The following is a 20,455-nucleotide window of genomic DNA, read 5'->3' as shown; positions in this document are numbered from 1 at the left end:
TGTGGTTTTATCCACTACAAGGGTAGAGTGCATGCTCTAATAGAAGCAATAAAGGATGGGATCTAACTTAAAGGTCTGGTTAGCAATCTTGGGTTTCCAATTGAAAAAGCTATCATTTTTTAGGATAGTCTAAGTATAATATTGATGGAAGCTTTCTTGTGAAGCTTCTATGGAGGATGGGTCTTTGAGCTTCAAAAAGGTCCTTCAATGGTGATTTTCGGCCATGGAGTTGCAGCGAAAGATAAAGGATAAGAGGTGAGAGGAGGCGCCATCTACTAGAGGATAAGCCATGGAAGGAGAAGCTTCACCACCAAAAGAGTGCCTTGGATAAGAAGCTTAAAGAGGAAGCTTCAATGAAGGAAGAGAATGAGAGAGATAGAGTGATGCCATCCTACCCCCTAAGGGCATTGGATAGAAGACTCCAAGAAGATTGGGCCAGAGATGCAAGAGAAGGTCCTACGGTTCTCAAGAGCCTTATGGTAGATTTCAGGCCCATGACATGGGCTAAGTATGAACTCACTTATCTTTGTATATTAGATTAAGGTTTCATTATTTTTGGCCTTTGTATTTAGGGCTCCATAATATAGGTAGGGTACCCTGGAAATGTAGGATTTTTCAGTCCTTGTATTTTAGGGCACCTAGACTAGTTTTTGTATTAGGGGTAATTTTGTAAATTTCAGAGGGGGGGTGAGCGTTTGCTTGCTACTCAAATTTCACTTGAATTTGAAATTGAATTTGTGGAGCCAAATATTGGAGCCAAAATTTCACTAATTATGATTAGTGAATTTCAGCTATGGTTCAGTTCACTAATCCAAGATCAAGTTTAGGATTCTCCACTAAGTGTGCTTAGGTGTTATGAGGCATGTAAAGCATGAAAGACATGCACAAAGTGAGATTATATGATGTGGCAATGGGGAGTAGTAAGAAAATGCTCACCTCCCCCTCTAAAATTTAATAGGATTGAGCTTCTCCCAATTCAATTAAATTTATTTCCCAACACACACATCAAATATTCACTTAATGCATGTGAAAATTATCAAACTACCCCTAATACAAAAACTAGTCTAGATGCCCTAAAATACAAGGGTTGAAAAATCCTATATTTCTAGGGTACCGTACCTATAATATGGAGCCCTAAATACAAGGCTAAAAATAATGAAACCTTAATCTAATATGTACAAAGCAAATGAGAACCCTAGGACCTTCTCTTGCATCTCTGGCCCAATCATCTTTGAGTCTTTTATTCAATGCCCTTAGGGGGTAGGATTGCATCATAGAGGGTGGGGGGGGGGGGCATGGGAATTGAAGGAGATTAGGGAGAGAAGTTGAACTTTGAGGTGTGTCTCACAAGTTTCTCAATCATCAAAGTTATGACACGTGTTACACATGTTTCTATTTATAGCCTAGCACATGGGAAGCTTCCTTGAGAAGCGAGGAAGGTTGCTTCCTTGGGGGGCTACTCACACCTCTCCAATAGCTAAGCTCACCCCCATGCCAAAATACATGAAAATACAAAAATTAAAGTCCCTACTACAAAGACTACTCAAAATGCCCTGAAATACAAGGCTAAAACCCGATACTACTAGGGTACCCTTAACTTGTACCCTTAATTTGTAGGGTTCCCTACAAACCTAAAATGGCCAAAATACAAGGCCTAAAAGTAGGAAAACCTATTCTAATATTTACAAAGAAAAGTGAACCCAACCTTGGCCCATGGGCTCAGAAATCTATCCTAAGGTTCATGAGAACCCTAGGACCTTCTTTAGCAGCTCTAGCCCAATCCTCTTGGAGTCTCTTGCTCATGGCTCTGGTGGCTGATCCCTTCCTAGGGAGGATTGTATCATCCCCTCCCCCTTGAAGGGGATTTGACCTCAAATCTGTTGGTTCCTCCTACTCAGTATCGGCTCCACCTACAAAAGGAATTAAATCAGAATTGTTAAAAGTGGTGCTGACTCCATACTCTTCTGGGAGGTCCAACCTATAGGCATTTTATTGATCCTCTCCAAGACCTGAAAAGGTCCATCTTCTAGGACTAAGCTTGGATTTCCTCTTAGTAGGGAATTTATCATTTCTAAGATGGAGCCAAACCCAGTCCCCTTCATTAAGAACTAGCTCATTTCTTCCTTTATTTCCTTTAGTAGCATACACCTTTGGTTGGTTCCTAACCCTCTCATGCAACTTCTTTACACACTCTAACCTTGATTCCCCTTCTTTATGTATAAAAGATGTGTCAAGTGGGAGGGGAATTAGGTCTTAGGGTGTTAGAGGATTGAACCCATGGATAACCTCAAAAGGAGATTGCTTGGTGGTTCTATGAATCCCCCTGTTGTAGGAAAATTCTACATGAGGAAGATACTAATCCCAAGACTTATGGGTTCCTTTCAGAAGAGCCCTTAAAAGGGTGGATAGAGGCCCATTCACTACCTTTGTTTGCCCATCAGTTTATGGATGACAAGTGGTAGAGAAAAAAAGCTTAGTTCCTAGCTTAGCCCATAAGGTTTTCCAGAAAAGGCTAAGGAACTTAGCATCTCTATCTGACACAATGATCTTAGGCAAACCATGGAGTCTCATAATTTCCCCAAAGAAGAGTTTTGAGATGTGAGAAACATCATCTACCTTATGCCTTGGTATAAAGTGTGCCATCTTGCTAAACCTATCCACCACCATAAAGATAGAGTCTACACGTCTTTGGGTTCAAGGAAGCCCAAGAACAAAGTCCATACTAATGTCTACCGAGGGTGCAAATGGGATGAGTAAGGGTGTGTATAGCCTATGAGGTATCACCCTATACTAGGCTTGTAAATAAGCCACACACCTAGTGCACTACAAGAAAAATGACCTATACCTACAGACAAAAACTGTCACTATAAGTAAAAAAATCCGTAGGTAAATGATCCTTCCAGCTCCAACTCCAACTAGCTTTGCCAAGTTCATAATTACCTAGGCCTTCGCTAGAGCTGACCCTCCACTATTAGAGTGACAAGACATCAAGACCCTAATCTAGTACAAGGACCATAAAGATGTCTACAATATCTTTTGCATATATACACAAAGTTAGAGTGACAAGACATCAGAATAACTTCCACATATATTTCTGTTAGACATAATTTTATAGTTGTGCTCTTAATTTTATTGATTTATATTTATAAGAAATAAATTTAAATCTAGAAGTATTAGCTAATCACCATTTCCCTAATCAAATTAATCAAGAACAATTTTAGACCCATATAATTAGCATTCAAAATCCTAAATTAGACTACATAAACATAAAAGGAGATTCTACTGTGTGCGCATGTTCATACATTAACATAATTACAGTTCAAATCTGTCTTTCTTTTTGAGTTTTGAAAATAATAATAAACATAAAAGGAGATTCTACTGTCTTTCTTTAATGTCTTCCTCAAGAAGCCCCCAGAAGAAATCTTTTGTGTCAAACCTGTGTATCAAATAGGGGTTGAGAGTCAATGCATTTTTTTCCCAATTGGGAAGGGGAAGGAAGAAAAATGAAAAAGAAAAGTAAGAAAAATGCTACTCCAATGATCAAGAAATAATTTGCAGAGTAGCTTTGTCCTATTGAAATAATAATTTTACCATCAACATTATATGATTATGGAAAGATCATCAAACTGTCAACAATCATGAGAATTTTCAAGAGTTTACCTGAGTACACTCTATCAAGCACACGGGGAACAACACAGAAAATAGTTGGTTTTAGTTCCCCAACATCATCAATTAACAATTTGACATCCTACAGCCATTGAGTAAATGATGGTCATATTCCAAATCCGAAGTTCAACTTTTGTGTGGGGGGGGATCAAACAAATCCAAAGTTTAATTATTACATCAAATGCTCATTTCGTAATGACAGATATACATATACTACATATACTTACCCCACGCCAGAAACCAATTGAAGCACCATGCCATATGAATATCTCCTCAATGGTCCTAAAAAAAGTATGTGCGAGTGGAAGGTATGATATGTATACATCCTTTTCTTAATAGGAAGTTCAAAGCTCTGAGTTTGATCCTGTGGCAGTATTAAAAATTGAATTAGGAATGGGAAACACAAAATATTCAAAGCAAAAGATAATTAATTCCTTGAGGTCATGACTGAAATTAACCTCAGAAAAATAAATTCCAATGTATATGATTCTGTATAAATTGGTCAAACCAAACAATCCCCAAGTTTCCATTTACAAGATATCCTTATATTTTCATTTCCATTGAACAAAAAAGTTATATTCATTAATTGCTGTAACAAAGACATAAAAATGAATGCTTCTTTCTAAAGCACAAGCATTTTAGGAAAGAAAGGAGAGAATCAACAAAACTTACTCTTGAGATACTTTGTTGCATTTGGAAATGTCTTGAATAGCTGAAAAGTTTCAAAACAAATATTTGGGTGAGACTAACTGTTTACAAAAGATTGTACACAACTCTCAAATCCTTCCTAACAATTAAACTGCTATAAAAAAAAGAGGGTTTAGATAGGAGAACCTCAGGTATCTTCTTCTCTTCTGCAAGTGCAATTGAGACCTCTGAATGGCATATAATAAACTCTATAGCCCCAACACCTGTGTCATATGAATGAGAGTGTCAAAGCAACTGAAAATTATAAGTTTAATTTGAAAAATGAATATTTGTACAATGAGATATTCTCCCAGTACCATGCACCATTTGAATTTACTGCATGCAGTAAACTTCAAAAAACATATCATTGTTAGAAAAGTTATATATCACAATTTTAGGTACCGGACAAGTTTCAGTGTAAGTTCTTTACTTGCATTATTTTAAAAGGACTTTGTTCGTAAATAAGTGGAACTCTATGCAAAGAGTAGATATTCAATATAAGAAACAAAGCTTCAATCTAGAAATACCTTATTCTCCATTAAGCTCAATAAGGACTACAAAAATCCAACTACCAAAGAAACAATACAGTAGAAATAGAAATAACAATAGATACTCAGCACAAAAAAGAAACAAAAATCAACATATCAACATCTAAATAACAAGGGAAGCAAATTCAAAAATAAAATGTACCTGCATGCTCATAATCCATTCTGCAGAATTGGCACCATAAATACCACATTTTACACCCTGCAAATCAGCAATATATGAATTAAGCTGAAATGAACAAATTGCTAGAAACTATAAATATAATCATATGCAAATATGAAATATCAAAATCATATAAAATAAGGATATCCATGTCAAAGAACCAAGCACTTGAACTCACATGACCATGGTTCTGATTCACTCTTGAGCTATTCATGCACGTGCAGATAGCCACATTACCAAGAACATATGGTCATATGTCTCACATTACCATGGTTCTATTTTGAACGAAATAGCTATCTGCCTCCTATCCTATTGAAACAGAATTGTTTAAAATATGTCATATGTCTCATTTAACTAGTCCTCCTCCGGTTAAACTACTTCCACTGCATTCCAACCCCATCCCTTTATCATGTACCGGGTAATAAGTCTCAACTCTTAAGTCAAACTAATGAAACTATGGCATTTAAATGGCAATATTTAAATTTGAGGAAACGATTTACATTTATAGTTGTAAATGAGTTTTCATTCAATATAACCTTTTTAATTAAATATTAAATGAATGGGTAAAATTATTTTATATTATCAATACAAATATATTATACTAACATGAACTGAATATTATTCAACATAAGTAAAACAACTGAGTATGTTGTAAGTATACTAAAAGTTTTAACTTCTAATTAAGTGTTTCATTTTAATTTTTCATAAATGAAAAATAAAAAATCATATACAAGTTTTAAAATAATTATTAAAAATCAATAATCATTAGATAATACTCCAATAATTAAGTATTCGTACCTGTTATAAAACCTGAAGTGCATGTATATATATAAATCTGAAGGGTGACGCAGCAGAGGGAAAATAAGCCTGGAAATGATGGAAGATGATGACGCAGCGATTGAGGTGAGGAACCATGTTTCCCCAGAGCCAGAGGTGGAGGACGCCGGAGTGAGATTAAAGTGAGATTAAAGTTTCATAGATCGATAATTTTTTTAAAATAAATTTGTAATTTTGTGTGAAATATGATATTTTAATTGATAGTTTTATGTATAAAACGTGAATTACACCTTTTCGTTTTGAAAATTTTCTTTTTATCAGATTTCTCTTCTTCTTTCTTATATGTCTTTCTTGATTTCCTCATCTCTTTTCTAATTTAAATTAATTTCCTACTCTATTTTTCAATCTCACGTGATTTTCTCTTATTTCTTTTTAAACATTTTTTAATTATTATTAGTATGAAGTCTACCTCCAGCTTTTCTACTTTTGCTTTATGGTCTTCAGGAAGCAGCCGGACCTCATCGATCATTTGGATACACTAGGAGACATTCTCAGGGGACACAAATTCCAATTCCTAATAATAACCTTGCATATTTATGTTTGAATAAATCTCCTGTAATATATTACTAATAATCTTATTATTAAATGAAAAAATATTAAATATATATTTTTTAATTTTATTACTTTGTAAGAAGTATTACAAGCATCTCATATATACATTTTTTTAAAACATCCCCAAATAATATAGCCAAATCTGTTCAATAAATACGAGGATGATACAAATACTCTAATACTCTACTTATACATTGCCTATTATTATCATCCCCAAAAGTAACAAATGTTAGGACACTTATTAGTACCAAAATCTGCTTGAAGTATACTGCATGCAAAGTTTTGTTCTAAATTATATATACTGTACCTGACTAATCATATAAGAAGCTTGGTTCCAATTAAATGCGAAATAACTGAGGATGCATCGATCAAACTCATCAATAAATTTCTGGCATAAAGTAGTAGGGTCCTTCTGATCAGCAAGATATTCAAGGATGCTTTCCAAACACTCCTAATAATAATAGCAGCAATTGCTCCCTCTGCCTCATTTGGAGAAGAGGTAAACCTGTAATCATATGTAAGCTCTTCCCACTGTTTAATGTCCCTCTTCGCAAATATTATAATATGTTCATCGCCATTAACACTTATAACTCTGGAATAGCAATTTGGCTGCACTCAAACAAAAATTATAAGCAACTATTTTTTTCTTTAGCAACTAAAATAAGGCTGAATGAATTCTTCCGTAAATAAACAAGTTGAATTGCAATATTTACAAACTAATGTCAAAAGCATAGGAGTCAATTCCATATAGTGGCACAGAGCAGCCATATAGAAGGTAGCAAGATGACATGTATTTTGAAGTCAAGGTACGCATTACATAAATTCTGACGAGAGAGAAGCTCTGATCCAGAATTGAATCCCTCATAGCTTGTGTCAAATTCTTTCTTAAACATGAGTCGCCTAATATTTGAACAGAGATTTAGCTCACATATAGCATCTAATAAACAACTAAGTACCAGTATATTGTTAATCCCACATAGCTTTTTCCCTTTTTTCTTTTTATCTAATGTTTTCCTCTGAAAGCCAGTGGAAATAATAATAATAATTTACCTGGATCTATTCCATCAGTGTTTGGAGAGTCAACTGGAGCAAGAATGGTAAGCCCTTGAATTATAATGTCACTGCAGAGATAGGGGATAATAAGAATAAAAGAAAATACTGTGAATTAAGATTAATCCACCAACTGTCTAATCAACCTTGCCTGAGAGAAGAAGGCAAACAAACGGGGAAAGGAAGAAAAGAGAGAAGGGATCTAGCTTGTAATGTTGGGGCAGACGGATGTGTTTTCAATGTTTGCGTCTGCGGGTTATTTTGGTGAAAATAAACTAGTACCTTCTCTGCATCAATTCAAAGGCCCGGTCCATAATCCAAAGGCTTGTGGCCATTTTGGAGTTTGATTTCAAGATAAAATGAATATCATTGTTGAAACTAACAAGAAATTGCCATAAAAAATAATGTAAATCTAAATTAATCCATAAAAATAATAATCTAAATTAAAATTTAATATTACTAATTAATATATTTTATCTTTAAAATTTTGAACAATTATTAACTAAAAATTAATTTAAATTGAATGGTTATTTTTTGAGATTGAGTATTTACTAAAAAAAACAAGAGATTAATATTCAAATTTAAACAGTCTTAAAGAGTTTTACCTACGCCAACAATTGTAGGTATAAGACTTTTGAGGGTATACCTACATCAACCAATTATAGTAATCCTTTTGAGTTTTACCTACACTAATCAACCATAGGCACAAGTTTTTTGAAGTTTTACCTACACAATGTAATTGTAGGTAGAAGTTTTTTTTCAGTTTTAATGAATTTACTTACACCAAATAATGGTTGGTACAAATGGTTGAGTTTTACCTACATTAGTCACTTGTAGGTAGAAGTATTTTTGAGATTTACCTACACTAATTAATGTCTGTAGGAAAAAGGCGTCCATAGGCTTAGGTCATTTTTCTTGTAGTGAATGCTTATGGACATCTTTCTTCATATGGGGCCAATAAAAGTTTTCTTTCAGTAAGACAAGGGTCTTGTCTATCCCAAAATGGCCCATGAGGCCACCCTCATGGCTCTGTTTCACAAATAATTTCCTGATGGATCCTTGGGATATGCAAAGCTTTCCCTCTTTGAGCAAATACCCGTCAGCCAAATAGAACCCATCTTAAGCCTTTTGCCCATAACTCTCATAAATAGGAGAGAAATGTTCATCTGAAGTGTTATACCCTAATTTCGTCAGGGGACTGTCATTCATTGATTCTCGCTAGCCAAACTGTGTTGTTCGACACCAGTCTCTGGCTCGCCTAGGTGAGCCAATTGCTTCATGGCTAAGTCTCAGCTTGCCTGGGTGAGCTGCAGGTCCACCAAATGCCATTTTTGGATATAAATAGGCGTGAAGGGGGCTGAGTAAAGGGTTCCAAGGTTCAGCATTGAAGGATATTGAGAGAATTGAGAGAGGAGAAGAAGAAAGAAGAGAAAATGAAGCCGAGGCACTACTGAATCACGACCGTGATCGACCCCTACATTGTTCCTTGTTCAGTGTTCTTCGTGTGGCCGTCGATTAGTTTTGTTTTTGATATTTGAATGTGATCTATGCACCCTTATGGGTCCCCCTTGTGTTTTGTGCATATTCATTTCCTCCATCTATCATCGGTGATCTCATTTTCTTTGTAAAGTTCAATCTTAACTGATCACTAATGTTGTAAAGTTATCTTTAAAGAGGTTGGAAGTTAACGAACGAAACCAAGATAAAATCAACTCATAACTAACTACTTTTTATCAAATATCACTTGAGATCATTTCAAGGTCCAACTTCTTAACGGTTCTCTCCTCTTTTCAAAAGTTAAAACATCATTTCAAGGTCCAACGCTTTAAACGACCTTTTTGTTCACAATTAAAATGAATCTTTCAAAAAACATAAAACCAACTTAACACACAAAACATTCGGACTTAAAGAACAGGTCTGAATTCCTCATCGCACCTGAGGATACGTAGGAGCAAGGGCAACACCCTTGTCAAAACAAAAAAAATAAAGAAACATAAAAAAGAAAACAACATAATTTTGAAGTTACATTATGTACACTCGATTAAAGGCTGTCGTCCATTGTGACGGGCGTGTATACCTTCCCCGTGCGAAAACAACTCTCGAACCCTTCTTTTCAAAATTCACAGACACCCTTTTTAGTTTTTCTAACGTTTTCGTCGAATAGGACAAAATGGGCACATATTATATTTTTAATCACTAAAATTTTTAGGATTTTTTATTCTAGTCCCTAATAAAAAATTAAGGAACATTGACTAGTAAGAAAAAGTACAGGTATTACAAATAGAAATCCTAAAAAGTTTAGAGACTAAAAAGACAGTAAACCACAAATCCGTGTTAAAATTTAATGAAATCCATAACTTATTTGGATTGAAGCCAAAAACATAAGATCTGATTCAGTGCAAATCCGTGTTCCTTTACTTTTCGAGAAAAATTTACTTCCTTAGAAAATGTCGCGTGCGATGTGCAACCCAGCAATGGTGAGTAGGAGTGTTCTAGGGTCCCAAACGAGTTCAAAATCGGTGACAGAGACAATGAGTGGTTCCCACGAGTTTGTGATCAAGGGTTACTCACTAACGAAAGGAATGGGCATTGGGAAATACATCGTGAGTGAGACTTTCATAGTGGGAGGGTTCCAATGGGCCATATACTTTTTCCCTGATGGTAGGGACCCCAAAGATAATGCCGCTTATGTCTCTGTCTTCGTTGCACTCCATTCCAAGAGCACCAACGTTCGTGCGTTGTTCGATCTCACGTTGCTCGACCTATGCAAGAAAGGAGAGCACAAGGTTCATAGCCACTTCAGTCACTCCCTCACGATTGGGCCTTACACTCTCATAAACCATGGCAGCATGTGGTTAGTGTTAGTGTTTTCTTTATTTTTATTTTTAGAAAATAAATATTGAAATGTATCTTAGTTTTTTAATATTTTAAAATTTAGTTTTAGTCTCTATACAAACTTATTATATTCGTATGTCCAACATTTATGTAAACAATATAGTCTTTAAAATAAAGCAAAGTGTTATTGATTTTTCTTTTAATCTTTTTTCACTATTGTCAGGGGTTAAAGAGATTGCTCTTTTATTAGAATATAAGACATAAAAATTAAATTTTCAAAGGAACTAGAGAACCTTGTGATTTTGGTGATATGATTTGGATATCATCATGATTTATTAGCTCTTGTATCCATTTTTTGTGGTGTACATTACGTAGTGATCAATGATGCACTTGTTCTGTAATAGGGGCTATACGCGGTTTTTCAAACGGAGACACCTTGAGACGTCAAATTTTCTCAAGGATGACTGCTTGAAGATAAATTGCACTATTGCGGTTTTAGTGTCGTCCATAGATTCTTCTCAGTTAAACACAATACAGGTTCCTGAATCTGATATTGGTGAACATTTTGGGATGTTGTTAGAGGATGAGGAATCATTTGATGTTACTTTCTCGGTTGGTGGAGAAAGGTTTCATGCTCATAAGCTTGTTTTGGCAGCTCGATCAACCATGTTTGAAACTCAATTTTTTAATGCGATGAAGAAGGATGATCAGGAGATAGTTGTTATTGACATGGAACCTAAGGTTTTCAAGGTGTCACATTAATTAAAAGTTCCTCTTTTTCTCTATACCTTTGTAGCTGTTTTTTGTTCCACACAAGATATATGCTATTTAATTCAGTTAAAATCTGGCCTATCGTTTGGTTGGTTATCTAATTTTAATCGTGTTCTATGTTGAGCATGCTTTACTTCATTTTGTTTATAGAGACACTCTTTTGGAAGATGAAGAGCTCTTTATGTTGGATTCGTCATTCTTTCCTTCGTTGTCTGAATCATTTATAGCAAAGTTGTTAGCTGCTGGAGAAAAGTATGGTTTGCCAAGACTAATGTTGATGTGTGAATCTATACTTTGTAAAGAAATATCTGTAGATTCTGTTGCCTATATTTTTGCTCTTGCTGATCGTTATTGTGCTACCCACTTGAAGTCCATCTGTCAAAAAGTTTCTGCTGAAAACTTTGATGGTGAGTTTCCATGCTTAACTTTCAAACCCAACTCTACATTTGAGTTCATAGCCGATTACTTCTTAGCTTGTAATATATTTGTTAGTTGAGTTTCCTTATGTTGTGTTGAATTTTATTTTTCTTGTTTCTTTGTCTAACTCATTTGTTCATGAGTGTATGAAATTTTTTTAGCCTATAATTTGATTTGAGTCAAATCTTGCATGTTAATTAGTCCTTAACATGTTCATGCATAATTCTTAGAGAGTCTTTGATTGTGAACCTTTTCTTGAACTTTTAGGTTTCCTTATGATTGTGTCTATTGTGAATTTGAGTTTTGGTGATTGAATTGCTGGCTGAAATTTTGATCCTAAGTGAATGTTGAACTCCTAAAGTTGTGGTAAATAGGCCTAGTGAATTTAACATACATAGGAAAGTTGAAAGTAAACCAAAGGAAATCAATATACCATGCTTAAAAAAATTCAAAGTCTAAAATCGTTGGTGCTGGCAGCTTGAACATACGAACTTTTAAAAATTACGGGGAATTTGTCACTGTGAATTTTAAGCTGAACTTTTTACTGAATTTCCTTGGCATATAGACAAAAATTATATAAAAAGAACCAAGTGATTTGCATAAAGTAAAAAAATAAGAAAAATCATACAAGTTGACAGGAAAAATAAGAAGAAGTGAGAATGGAAGTGTGCTTGTTGTTTTGACTCAAAATTTGTTCCTTATGGAAAGTTCATATAATAAGTAGAGGCCTAAATATGTTCTTGGTCCTTTTAAGTTTGTGTTTTTTGATATTTGGTCATTGTGTTCATTTTTCTAATTTTAGTCCTTATAATAAGTTTATGCTTTTCAAATTTTGGTTCCTATAAGTTTTTTGCTCATTTTTAATCCTTGTAAGTTTATGTTTTTCAAAAATGAACAAAATATCTTACAGTAGGAACAAAAAATGAGCACAATATCTTACAGAAACAAAAATTGAAAAAGAGCGAACAAGGACTAAAATTAGAAAAATGAACTTACAGGAACCAGAAAAACATTAATTTACAGGGACCAAAAGCATATTTAGGCCTAAAGTAGACTTGAGAATCTATTCAAAGAAGTTTAAACTATTTCTAGAAAGATGTTTTAAACTATTTATCTTTTAAAGAAGTTTTCAAAATTTTAATTTGTTACTAAATAAGCCTCTTACTTTTTTGTTATTTGTCTTCTTTTACTTTTTAACTTTCTTTTTCAATATCCCTTGTATCTCTCACCTAAAACAATCGTATTTGAGTCAAATAGGATAAATATGAACAAGAATTCCTTTTTAAAATATTGACAAAATAATTTACTAGAAAATTAAATTATTGAGTGACTAACGAGGGGAAAGAAATTAAAGGACCGATATCATGATATTTTTAAATGTCTAGATACCAAATATAATAACCATAGGTATGTACGTAAGGGTCATAGCTTGTACACCATTGGTTTAACCAATAATCAGGATGTGCCACAAGCCTTAAAACAAGTAGAGCATTCAATGTGGTTTTTTTCCAAGCCTAATCTGGCTAACTCACAGATTTAATGAGTTTGGTCCATGGGTACATCAAGGCTATCGTGGAAGAGTGTAATATGTCTCCCATCATGGGAAAGGATATTGTGTCTGTCAGATAAATTAACTTCATTTAAATATCAACAACTACTTTTTTTTGTTTTATCATGATGTCCCTGTCTTTTTCCATTATACACTCTTTCTTTTTGTCTTCCTTCATTCCCTGCTTATTTTCTTATTTTCTTGATGTCTATAATACCTCATGTGAATCACACCGGAACGAGAAAAATCTTGAGGCTGTACAGGTATGAGAATATACAGTTAAGGATAACTTAAAAGAAATTAATTGATACAAATGTTGGAAATAAGGCTTTTTATGTTTAGGAAAAGTGTTTAGGAATATTGGAGACTTTGAATAGAAACTTGATAGGAAGGAGAATTCTTTATGGAGGAGAGAACTTTGTATTTTTGCTTGATGCAAATGTGTAGGATTACATCTCTATTTATACTACTCTAAGGAGAACTCTAGACACACTAATTCTAGAGAGTTCTCAACTCTAGAGATCCAAAGAGTATTCTAGAGAATATTACAACTATAAGAAATATCTAAACACTCCAAACACTACAAGAATTCTCTATAAACATGACCCATAATTACTTAAGCCCAAAATAACTAAGTCCAAGGAACCAAATAATTAATTTGGGCCCAAATCAAGTTTATATTTCAACATCCCCCCTTAAACTTGATTTGTGACTCCAAGCATACTCCTTAGCTTCACGAAAGTTTCCAACTTAAGTGGCTTTGTGAAAATGTCGGCAACTTGATCTTGAGACATCACATACTTCAACTTTACCTCCTTCTTCTCAATGCATTCTCTTATGAAGTGGTAACGGGTGTCGATGTGCTTACTTCTTTCATGAAAGACTGGATTCTTTGCCAAAGCGAGTGCTGATTTATTGTCAACACATATTTCCATAGGTTCTTCTTGTGGCATTTTTAACTCTTTCAACAAGTTTCTTAGCCAAATTGCATGACAAACGCATGATGTGGCAGCGACATACTCGGCTTCACAAGTTGATAGTGTGACTATTGGTTGCTTCTTTGACATCCAAGTGAAAGTAGTATCTCCCATAAAGAACACAAAACCAGTAGTGCTCTTTCTATCATCCAAGTCTCCACTCCAATCGCTATCACTATAGCCAACAATGTTATAATTGTCAGAAGAGTAATAGTGCATGCCAAAGTTTGTTGTACCTTTGATGTATCGAAGGATTCTCTTTGCCGCCTTGAAGTGAGTTGTGGTTGGAGCTTCCATGTAGCGACTTACTACTCCTACAGCATAGAGAATATCCAGCCTTGTACATGTCAAGTAACGTAAACTTCCAACCAAACTTTTGTAAAGAGTTGGATCCACATTCTCTCCTTTTTCATGCTTGCTCAACTTGCTGCCACATTCCATCGGGGTACCAACTGGATTGGCGTCATCCATCTTGAACTTCTTAAGGACTTCTTTGGCATAGCCTTCTTGGGTGATGAAAATTCCTTTGTCTTCTTGTTTTACTTCGATGCCGAGATAATATGCCATGAGCCCCATATCCGTCATCTCAAATTCATTTGACATATCTTTCTTGAACTCTTTGAACATGCTTGGATTGTTCCCTGTAAAGATCAAGTCATCTACATACAAACACACAATCAAAATATCTCCACTTTGCGCTTTGATATAGAGTGCATGCTCATATGGACACTTGATGAAGTTCTTGTCTTGAAAGTACTTGTCGATTCGAACATTCCAAGATCTCGGTGCTTGCTTGAGACCGTACAACGCCTTCTTCAACTTCAAGACTTTTTCTCCTTGCCCTTTTACTTCATAGCCCAGTGGTTGCTCAATATAGACTTCTTCTTCGAGAAAACCATTCAAGAAGGCTGACTTCACATCCATTTGATAGATCTTCCATTTATTTTGGGCTGCCAAAGAAATGATCAGTCTAATAGTTTCAAGACGAGCAACAGGAGCAAATACCTCATCATAGTCAATTCCTTGTCTTTGACTATAGCCTTTAGCCACCAATCTTGCTTTGTATCTCTCCACTTCTCCTTTAGCATTCTTCTTTTCCTTGTACACCCATCTTACTCCGATTGCTTTGTGTCCTCGTGGAAGTGTAGTAAGTTCCCACGTATCATTCTTCGTGATTGACTTGATTTCTTTGTCCATGGCGTCTTTCCACTTTATGTTTTTCGCCGCTTCTTGATAGCTTAGAGGCTCACAATCACCAAAAAGACAAAAGAGGTTAATGTCGTTTAGGTTTTTGGTTACCTCATAAATCTCTTCAATGCTCCTTAGTCGCGGTGTCCTCTCACTTGAACTTGTTTCATCCAGCCTTGGTGTCGGTGAGGCAGGTGGTGTAATATGTTCCTCTATGATTAGTTGTTCAATTTCATCATCTTCTTCAAAATAAGGAAGAAAATCATACTTATCTTCTTGAACACTCCAATCCCAACAATCTTCTTCGTCGAACTCCACGTCGCGACTTATGACGATCTTTCTACTATTTGGATTATAGAGCTTGTACCCCTTGGATCTTGAGTCGTAACCCACAAACACGTACTTCTCACTTTTATCATCAAGCTTTGTCCTCTTTTCGTCTGGAACATGGGTATAGGCAATGCTTCCAAACACTTTGAGGTGAGAGATCCCGGGCTTCCTTCCACTCCATGCTTCTTGTGGTGTCTTCTCATGCACGTTTCTTGTTGGGGAACGGTTTGTTAGGTAAACTGCACATGCCACTGCTTCAGCCCAAAACTCCTTCGGCATCTTCTTGCTCTTGAGCATGCTTCGCACCATGTTAAGTATGGTCCGGTTCTTTCTCTCTGCTACTCCATTTTGTTGTGGCGATCTTAGCACTGTCAGTGGGCGACGAATTCCATGGTCTTCACAATATTTGTTGAACTTATTTGAAGTGAACTCTCCTCCTCGATCAGATCTCATGGCCTTGATGGAAAGACCACTTTCTTTCTCCACGAGGGCTTTGAACTTCTTAAAGTTTTCAAACACTTCTGATTTCTCCTTCAAGAAATAAACCCAGGTTTTTCTGGAATAATCATCAATAAAGAGGAGAAAGTACTTATTCTTACCAAATGAGTTGGGTTTGATTGGTCCACAGACATCGGTGTGTATGAGCTCTAGCGGCTTTGTTGCTCTTGTTGTTGATTCCTTTGGAAAACTTTTACGAAATTGCTTCCCAATTAGACATCCTTCGCAAAGTTGGTCTGGGTGGTTGATGCTAGGCAAGCCTCTCACCATCTCCTTCTTCGGTAAACATTCTAGACTGTCGAAGTTGAGGTGCCCGAACCGTAGATGCCATAGCCACGAAGAGTCGGTATAGCAAGCCTTGAGACACTTTGCCACATCATTTTGAATGTTCAAGAGGAACATTCTATTCTTTGACATAGGCACCTTAGCAATCAAGTTATGTCTACAATCTCTTAAGAAAAGACTATGTTCTTTCAAATGGATGTCATAGCCTTTCTCTAATAATTGTCCCAAGCTCAAAATATTATTCTTCATGTTAGGCACATAGTAGACATTGGATATGAATTGATGACTCCCATTCTTCAAACGTATGAGAATTTTACCTTTGCCTTTGACTGGTATCTTTGAGTCGTCTCCAAATGAGACATCGCCAGTTGCCACTTCATTGATCTCCACGAACATGCTTTTATCGCCACACATGTGGTTGCTTGCACCGGTGTCGAGGTACCACTTGTTTCTTTTCTCTTCAAATTTGTTTTGGCACGCGAGTAGCAAAGTTTCTTCTTCTCCGCCTTTTTCTTCTACAAAGTTAGCTTTCTCTTCAACCTTCTTCGAGAATCTACACTCGGATGCATAGTGACAAATCTTGTTGCAATTGAAACACTTGATTTGTGATTTGTCATACCTCAACCATGAATTTCCTCTTCCACGACCTCTTGTTACTTGTGGATTCCAACTTCTTTCTCCATTGTTGAATTTGTTGGAGTGGTTGTTGTAACCACCTCTTCCTTCTCCTCCATGTCCTCATCCACGTCCACGATCTTGGCCGCGACCTCGTCCTCTTTGGCTCTTGTAATTTGCATAGTTTGCTTCCTTTACGTTGAGTTGTAGTAGTTGCTCCGTAGCCTCCTTTTGTTTAATTTTTCTCTTTTGTTTTTCTTCGTATGCTTGTAAGGAACCCATGAGTTGCTCAATAGTCATGGTCTTTAAATCCTTGTTTTCTTCAATGTTGGTTACAATGAAGTCAAAACTTGGATTTAAAGTTCGAAGTATTTTTTCCATGACCTTCACCTCATCAACATCTTCACCATTTCTTTTAAGTTGATTGACTACGGCCAATACTCGAGAAAAATAATCAGAAATTGACTCGGACTCCTCCATAAACAAACGCTCAAAGTCACCTCTAAGAGTTTGAAGACGAATCTTTTTTACCTGCTCAACTCCTTTGTTGCAAGTTTGAAGCTTATCCCATGCTTCTTTGGCCGTCATTGCGTTGGATATCTTCTCAAATGTATCTTCATCCACCGATTGATAAATGAGAAAGAGAGCTTTCTTGTCTCTCTTTCTTGACTCCTTCAACGTCTCCTTTACACCTTGGCTTAGCGAGGCTTCATCTTGCTCCTCGAAGCCATTCTCTATGATATCCCACACATCTTGAGCTCCTAGTAGCGCCTTCATCTTGATACTCCAATTATCATAGTTGTTCTTTGTGAGCATCGGCATTTGGAAAGGAAAACCTCCATTCGCCATCTCTTGAGGATCTTGAAGCTCTGATACCAATTTGTTGGAAATAAGGCTTTTTATGTTTAGGAAAAGTGTTTAGGAATATTGGAGACTTTGAATAGAAACTTGATAGGAAGGAGAATTCTTTATGGAGGAGAGAACTTTGTATTTTTGCTTGATGCAAATGTGTAGGATTACATATTTATTTATACTACTCTAAGGAGAACTCTAGACACACTAATTCTAGAGAGTTCTCAACTCTAGAGATCCAAAGAGTATTCTAGAGAATATTACAACTATAAGAAATATCTAGACACTCCAAACACTACAAGAATTCTCTAGAAACATGACCCATAATTACTTAAGCCCAAAATAACTAAGTCCAAGGAACCAAATAATTAATTTGGGCCCAAATCAAGTTTATATTTCAACAACAAATTATAGCATCAAGATGAATATACTTTTTGGTAGGCTATCGCATAAGAAGTTCATAATTAAGCATGCTTGAATTATTCTGCTGCTACAAAATATGATTGCTAAGAAAGAGCAAAAGGACTAACATAAGTTCCACATTGCATTGGAGATTGATATACTTATATTCCAATCAGACAAAGTTTATCCATTAACTGAAAGGGCATCGATCACCCTAAAAAAAGTTATAGAAGTACATCACTATTGTTTGACAAACAAACCGATTGGACAACTACAATTCCACATTTTCCTGTTATCATCACTCAGATAAAAGTAGAATTGATAGTTACGAAGAACAATTTTTCATCCTTTAACAAAGTATGTCATCTACAGAAAAAGCGGAGTAGTAAGACAAGAAAACATAACTCAAGTTTCTGCATCACTGCCTTAAGAAAATTAGTCACCAAACTTTTTTTTTTACAGAAGTCACCAAACTTTTCATTAAATAGCAGTGCAGATTCTTTCCGTGCCTGGCCTACAAAAACTTGTGAAAAGTTTACAATGTCCTCCTCTCTTTGTTTTCTTGCACACAGAAAACTCTGAAGTAGGCAACTTGCAACTTTCCGGTACATCATTAAAGAAGACCATCATAAGCCAATCTTGTAAGCAATAATCAAACTGACAACTTTCCAAAGCCAGCTACTAAAGAGAAAAAAATAAAGAAATCATGCACTATTAAGCAAAACATAGAATTTAATAAAACTTAACTGGAGATTTGCAAGGGTTCTTACATAATTCTGATTGGTTATATAGTTCCACATGAATTTGTTTCCTGAGACAGACATAATGAAACAAAGGGTTAGTACTAGGATAAGTTTCCTCTATCTTAGAATCTAAAGTTTCATACCAATTCAAAGTTCCTAGATCAAACAACAATATGGTTTTTCTTTATGCGAGTTTGCGTGGAGACAATTATGAATGTATTGCAAACCACTCATAGTGTGCCTGTTAGAATGTCAAAGAGTATTTTCATCATTTAGTTATTCTTTACCTCATCCATCAAATGAGGCACTTCATTTGTTTCGGGAGATTCCAAAAGGATTTTATCTCAATAAAAATTGGAATGTCAAAATCCTGAGATTCAGGTACATCTAACATCCTTGGAGTTTCCACAATTTCAAGGCAACCTGAGGATTGAGAAGGGATTAGGGGAGTGCCAACAGCTTAAGGGAATTACGCATTTTCATTTTATTTTGAGAATAGGAGTTGAAGGTCAGAGGAAGAACATGGAGAAAAACAATGTTAGTAAAGATAGAAGAGCTCATAAACAAAAAGAAAAAGAAAGGTGATCAAATCAAACTTACATAGTGCACAGTAAGTAATGGGAGATTCTCTCTGCCTCTGTACACAGTGTGCAATAAGTAAAGTATGGTGGCATCCTGTTGGAAAGGGAAACGAACTATGTCTTTTGCACTCTTTATGCTCTTTCTAACTATATACCTTGAAATTAAACAGCATATACTAGTATTAGTAAAGAGCTGAAGATAAACAATAAACAAAAAATACTTGCATAGATAAAATGGAAGAAACATTATTCTTGTACCACTTATAATTATTATGGAATGCATACTTTCTCCTTAGAAAACAGCCCAAATCCCTCAGTTTTACACAGAAATTTTGTTTCACTTAAAAGTGTATTACTCAAACAATAGAATAAGATTACATTTACTATAAAAGTAAAATAGTGAAACAATTCTAATATCTTTGTCTCTAAGCATAATTTCTTCCAGAGACGCAGTATGAAGAAAATTACATAATCATTAAGCTTCTAAAGTCTAACCTAATAAAAGCATACCTGCCAGCATCTTCAGGTTCATCTAACTCAAAAGCATCAAACTCAAATCTTTCTGGTTTAGTAACAGGCATACACAACGTTTCCACACATACTAAGCCTTCCTTGTTGATGAAAAATTTGTTGATTTTGACGAGAACCTCAATACAATCTTCAAGCACATATTCAACCTTTTTATAGAATGTTCTGATAGTGCCAAAAAGAAGTTAGCCAAGCACTCTGTAGGATACAGCATCAATTTCTTGCAAAATCTTGTCTGCAGAAGGTAAAAATGAAATGAAAATAATGGCAAAACAATAGCATATATCACGAATCTCAAAATGATTTCACAGAAGAATAAACTCTTAAAATAACATCATTTTGTTGGCGGCTAATTGGCTATTCGCAATGACTGTAAGACTTCTC

The 20,455-nt window shown here is 35.4% G+C and overlaps 1 protein-coding gene and 2 long non-coding RNA genes across 3 annotated transcripts; 1 reads left to right on the top strand and 2 right to left on the bottom strand.

Moving 5' to 3' along the window:
- Positions 1 to 3,609: 3,609 nt before the first annotated feature.
- On the bottom strand, positions 3,610 to 6,895 carry LOC102659770 (uncharacterized). Its single transcript, XR_419808.4, has 6 exons — positions 6,758 to 6,895; positions 5,044 to 5,100; positions 4,501 to 4,577; positions 4,339 to 4,378; positions 3,894 to 4,030; positions 3,610 to 3,748 (listed from the first exon to the last, which is right to left on the bottom strand). It is a non-coding gene; the product is annotated as an uncharacterized lncRNA (long non-coding RNA).
- Positions 6,896 to 9,881: 2,986 nt separating this feature from the next.
- On the top strand, positions 9,882 to 11,097 carry LOC100793213 (BTB/POZ and MATH domain-containing protein 4). Its single transcript, XM_026127046.2, has 2 exons — positions 9,882 to 10,354; positions 10,740 to 11,097. Exons 1-2 carry the CDS (start codon positions 9,948 to 9,950, stop codon positions 11,095 to 11,097), a joined length of 765 nt encoding a protein of 254 aa, XP_025982831.1. The 5' UTR covers positions 9,882 to 9,947.
- Positions 11,098 to 18,805: 7,708 nt separating this feature from the next.
- Positions 18,806 to 19,628, bottom strand: LOC102670388 (uncharacterized). Its single transcript, XR_005890116.1, has 4 exons — positions 19,563 to 19,628; positions 19,250 to 19,385; positions 18,990 to 19,030; positions 18,806 to 18,900 (listed from the first exon to the last, which is right to left on the bottom strand). It is a non-coding gene; the product is annotated as an uncharacterized lncRNA (long non-coding RNA).
- Between the last annotated feature and the right edge of the window lie 827 nt (positions 19,629 to 20,455).

This window comes from Glycine max, chromosome 19, assembly GCF_000004515.6.
Source record: "Glycine max cultivar Williams 82 chromosome 19, Glycine_max_v4.0, whole genome shotgun sequence".
Taxonomy (NCBI): domain Eukaryota; kingdom Viridiplantae; phylum Streptophyta; class Magnoliopsida; order Fabales; family Fabaceae; genus Glycine; species Glycine max.
Note: the sequence above shows the minus strand (reverse complement) of the source record. Positions and strands in the feature narration are given on the sequence as shown.

What these genes read in the sequence shown, in the direction of transcription:
- LOC100793213 (XM_026127046.2), top strand. Translation starts at nt 9,948, where the DNA reads ATGTCGCGTGCGATGTGCAACCCAGCAATGGTGAGTAGGAGTGTTCTA. An exon ending in ATAAACCATGGCAGCATGTG is followed by an intron (nt 10,355 to 10,739) that starts GTTAGTGTTAGT and finishes GTTCTGTAATAG; the next exon opens with GGGCTATACGCGGTTTTTCA.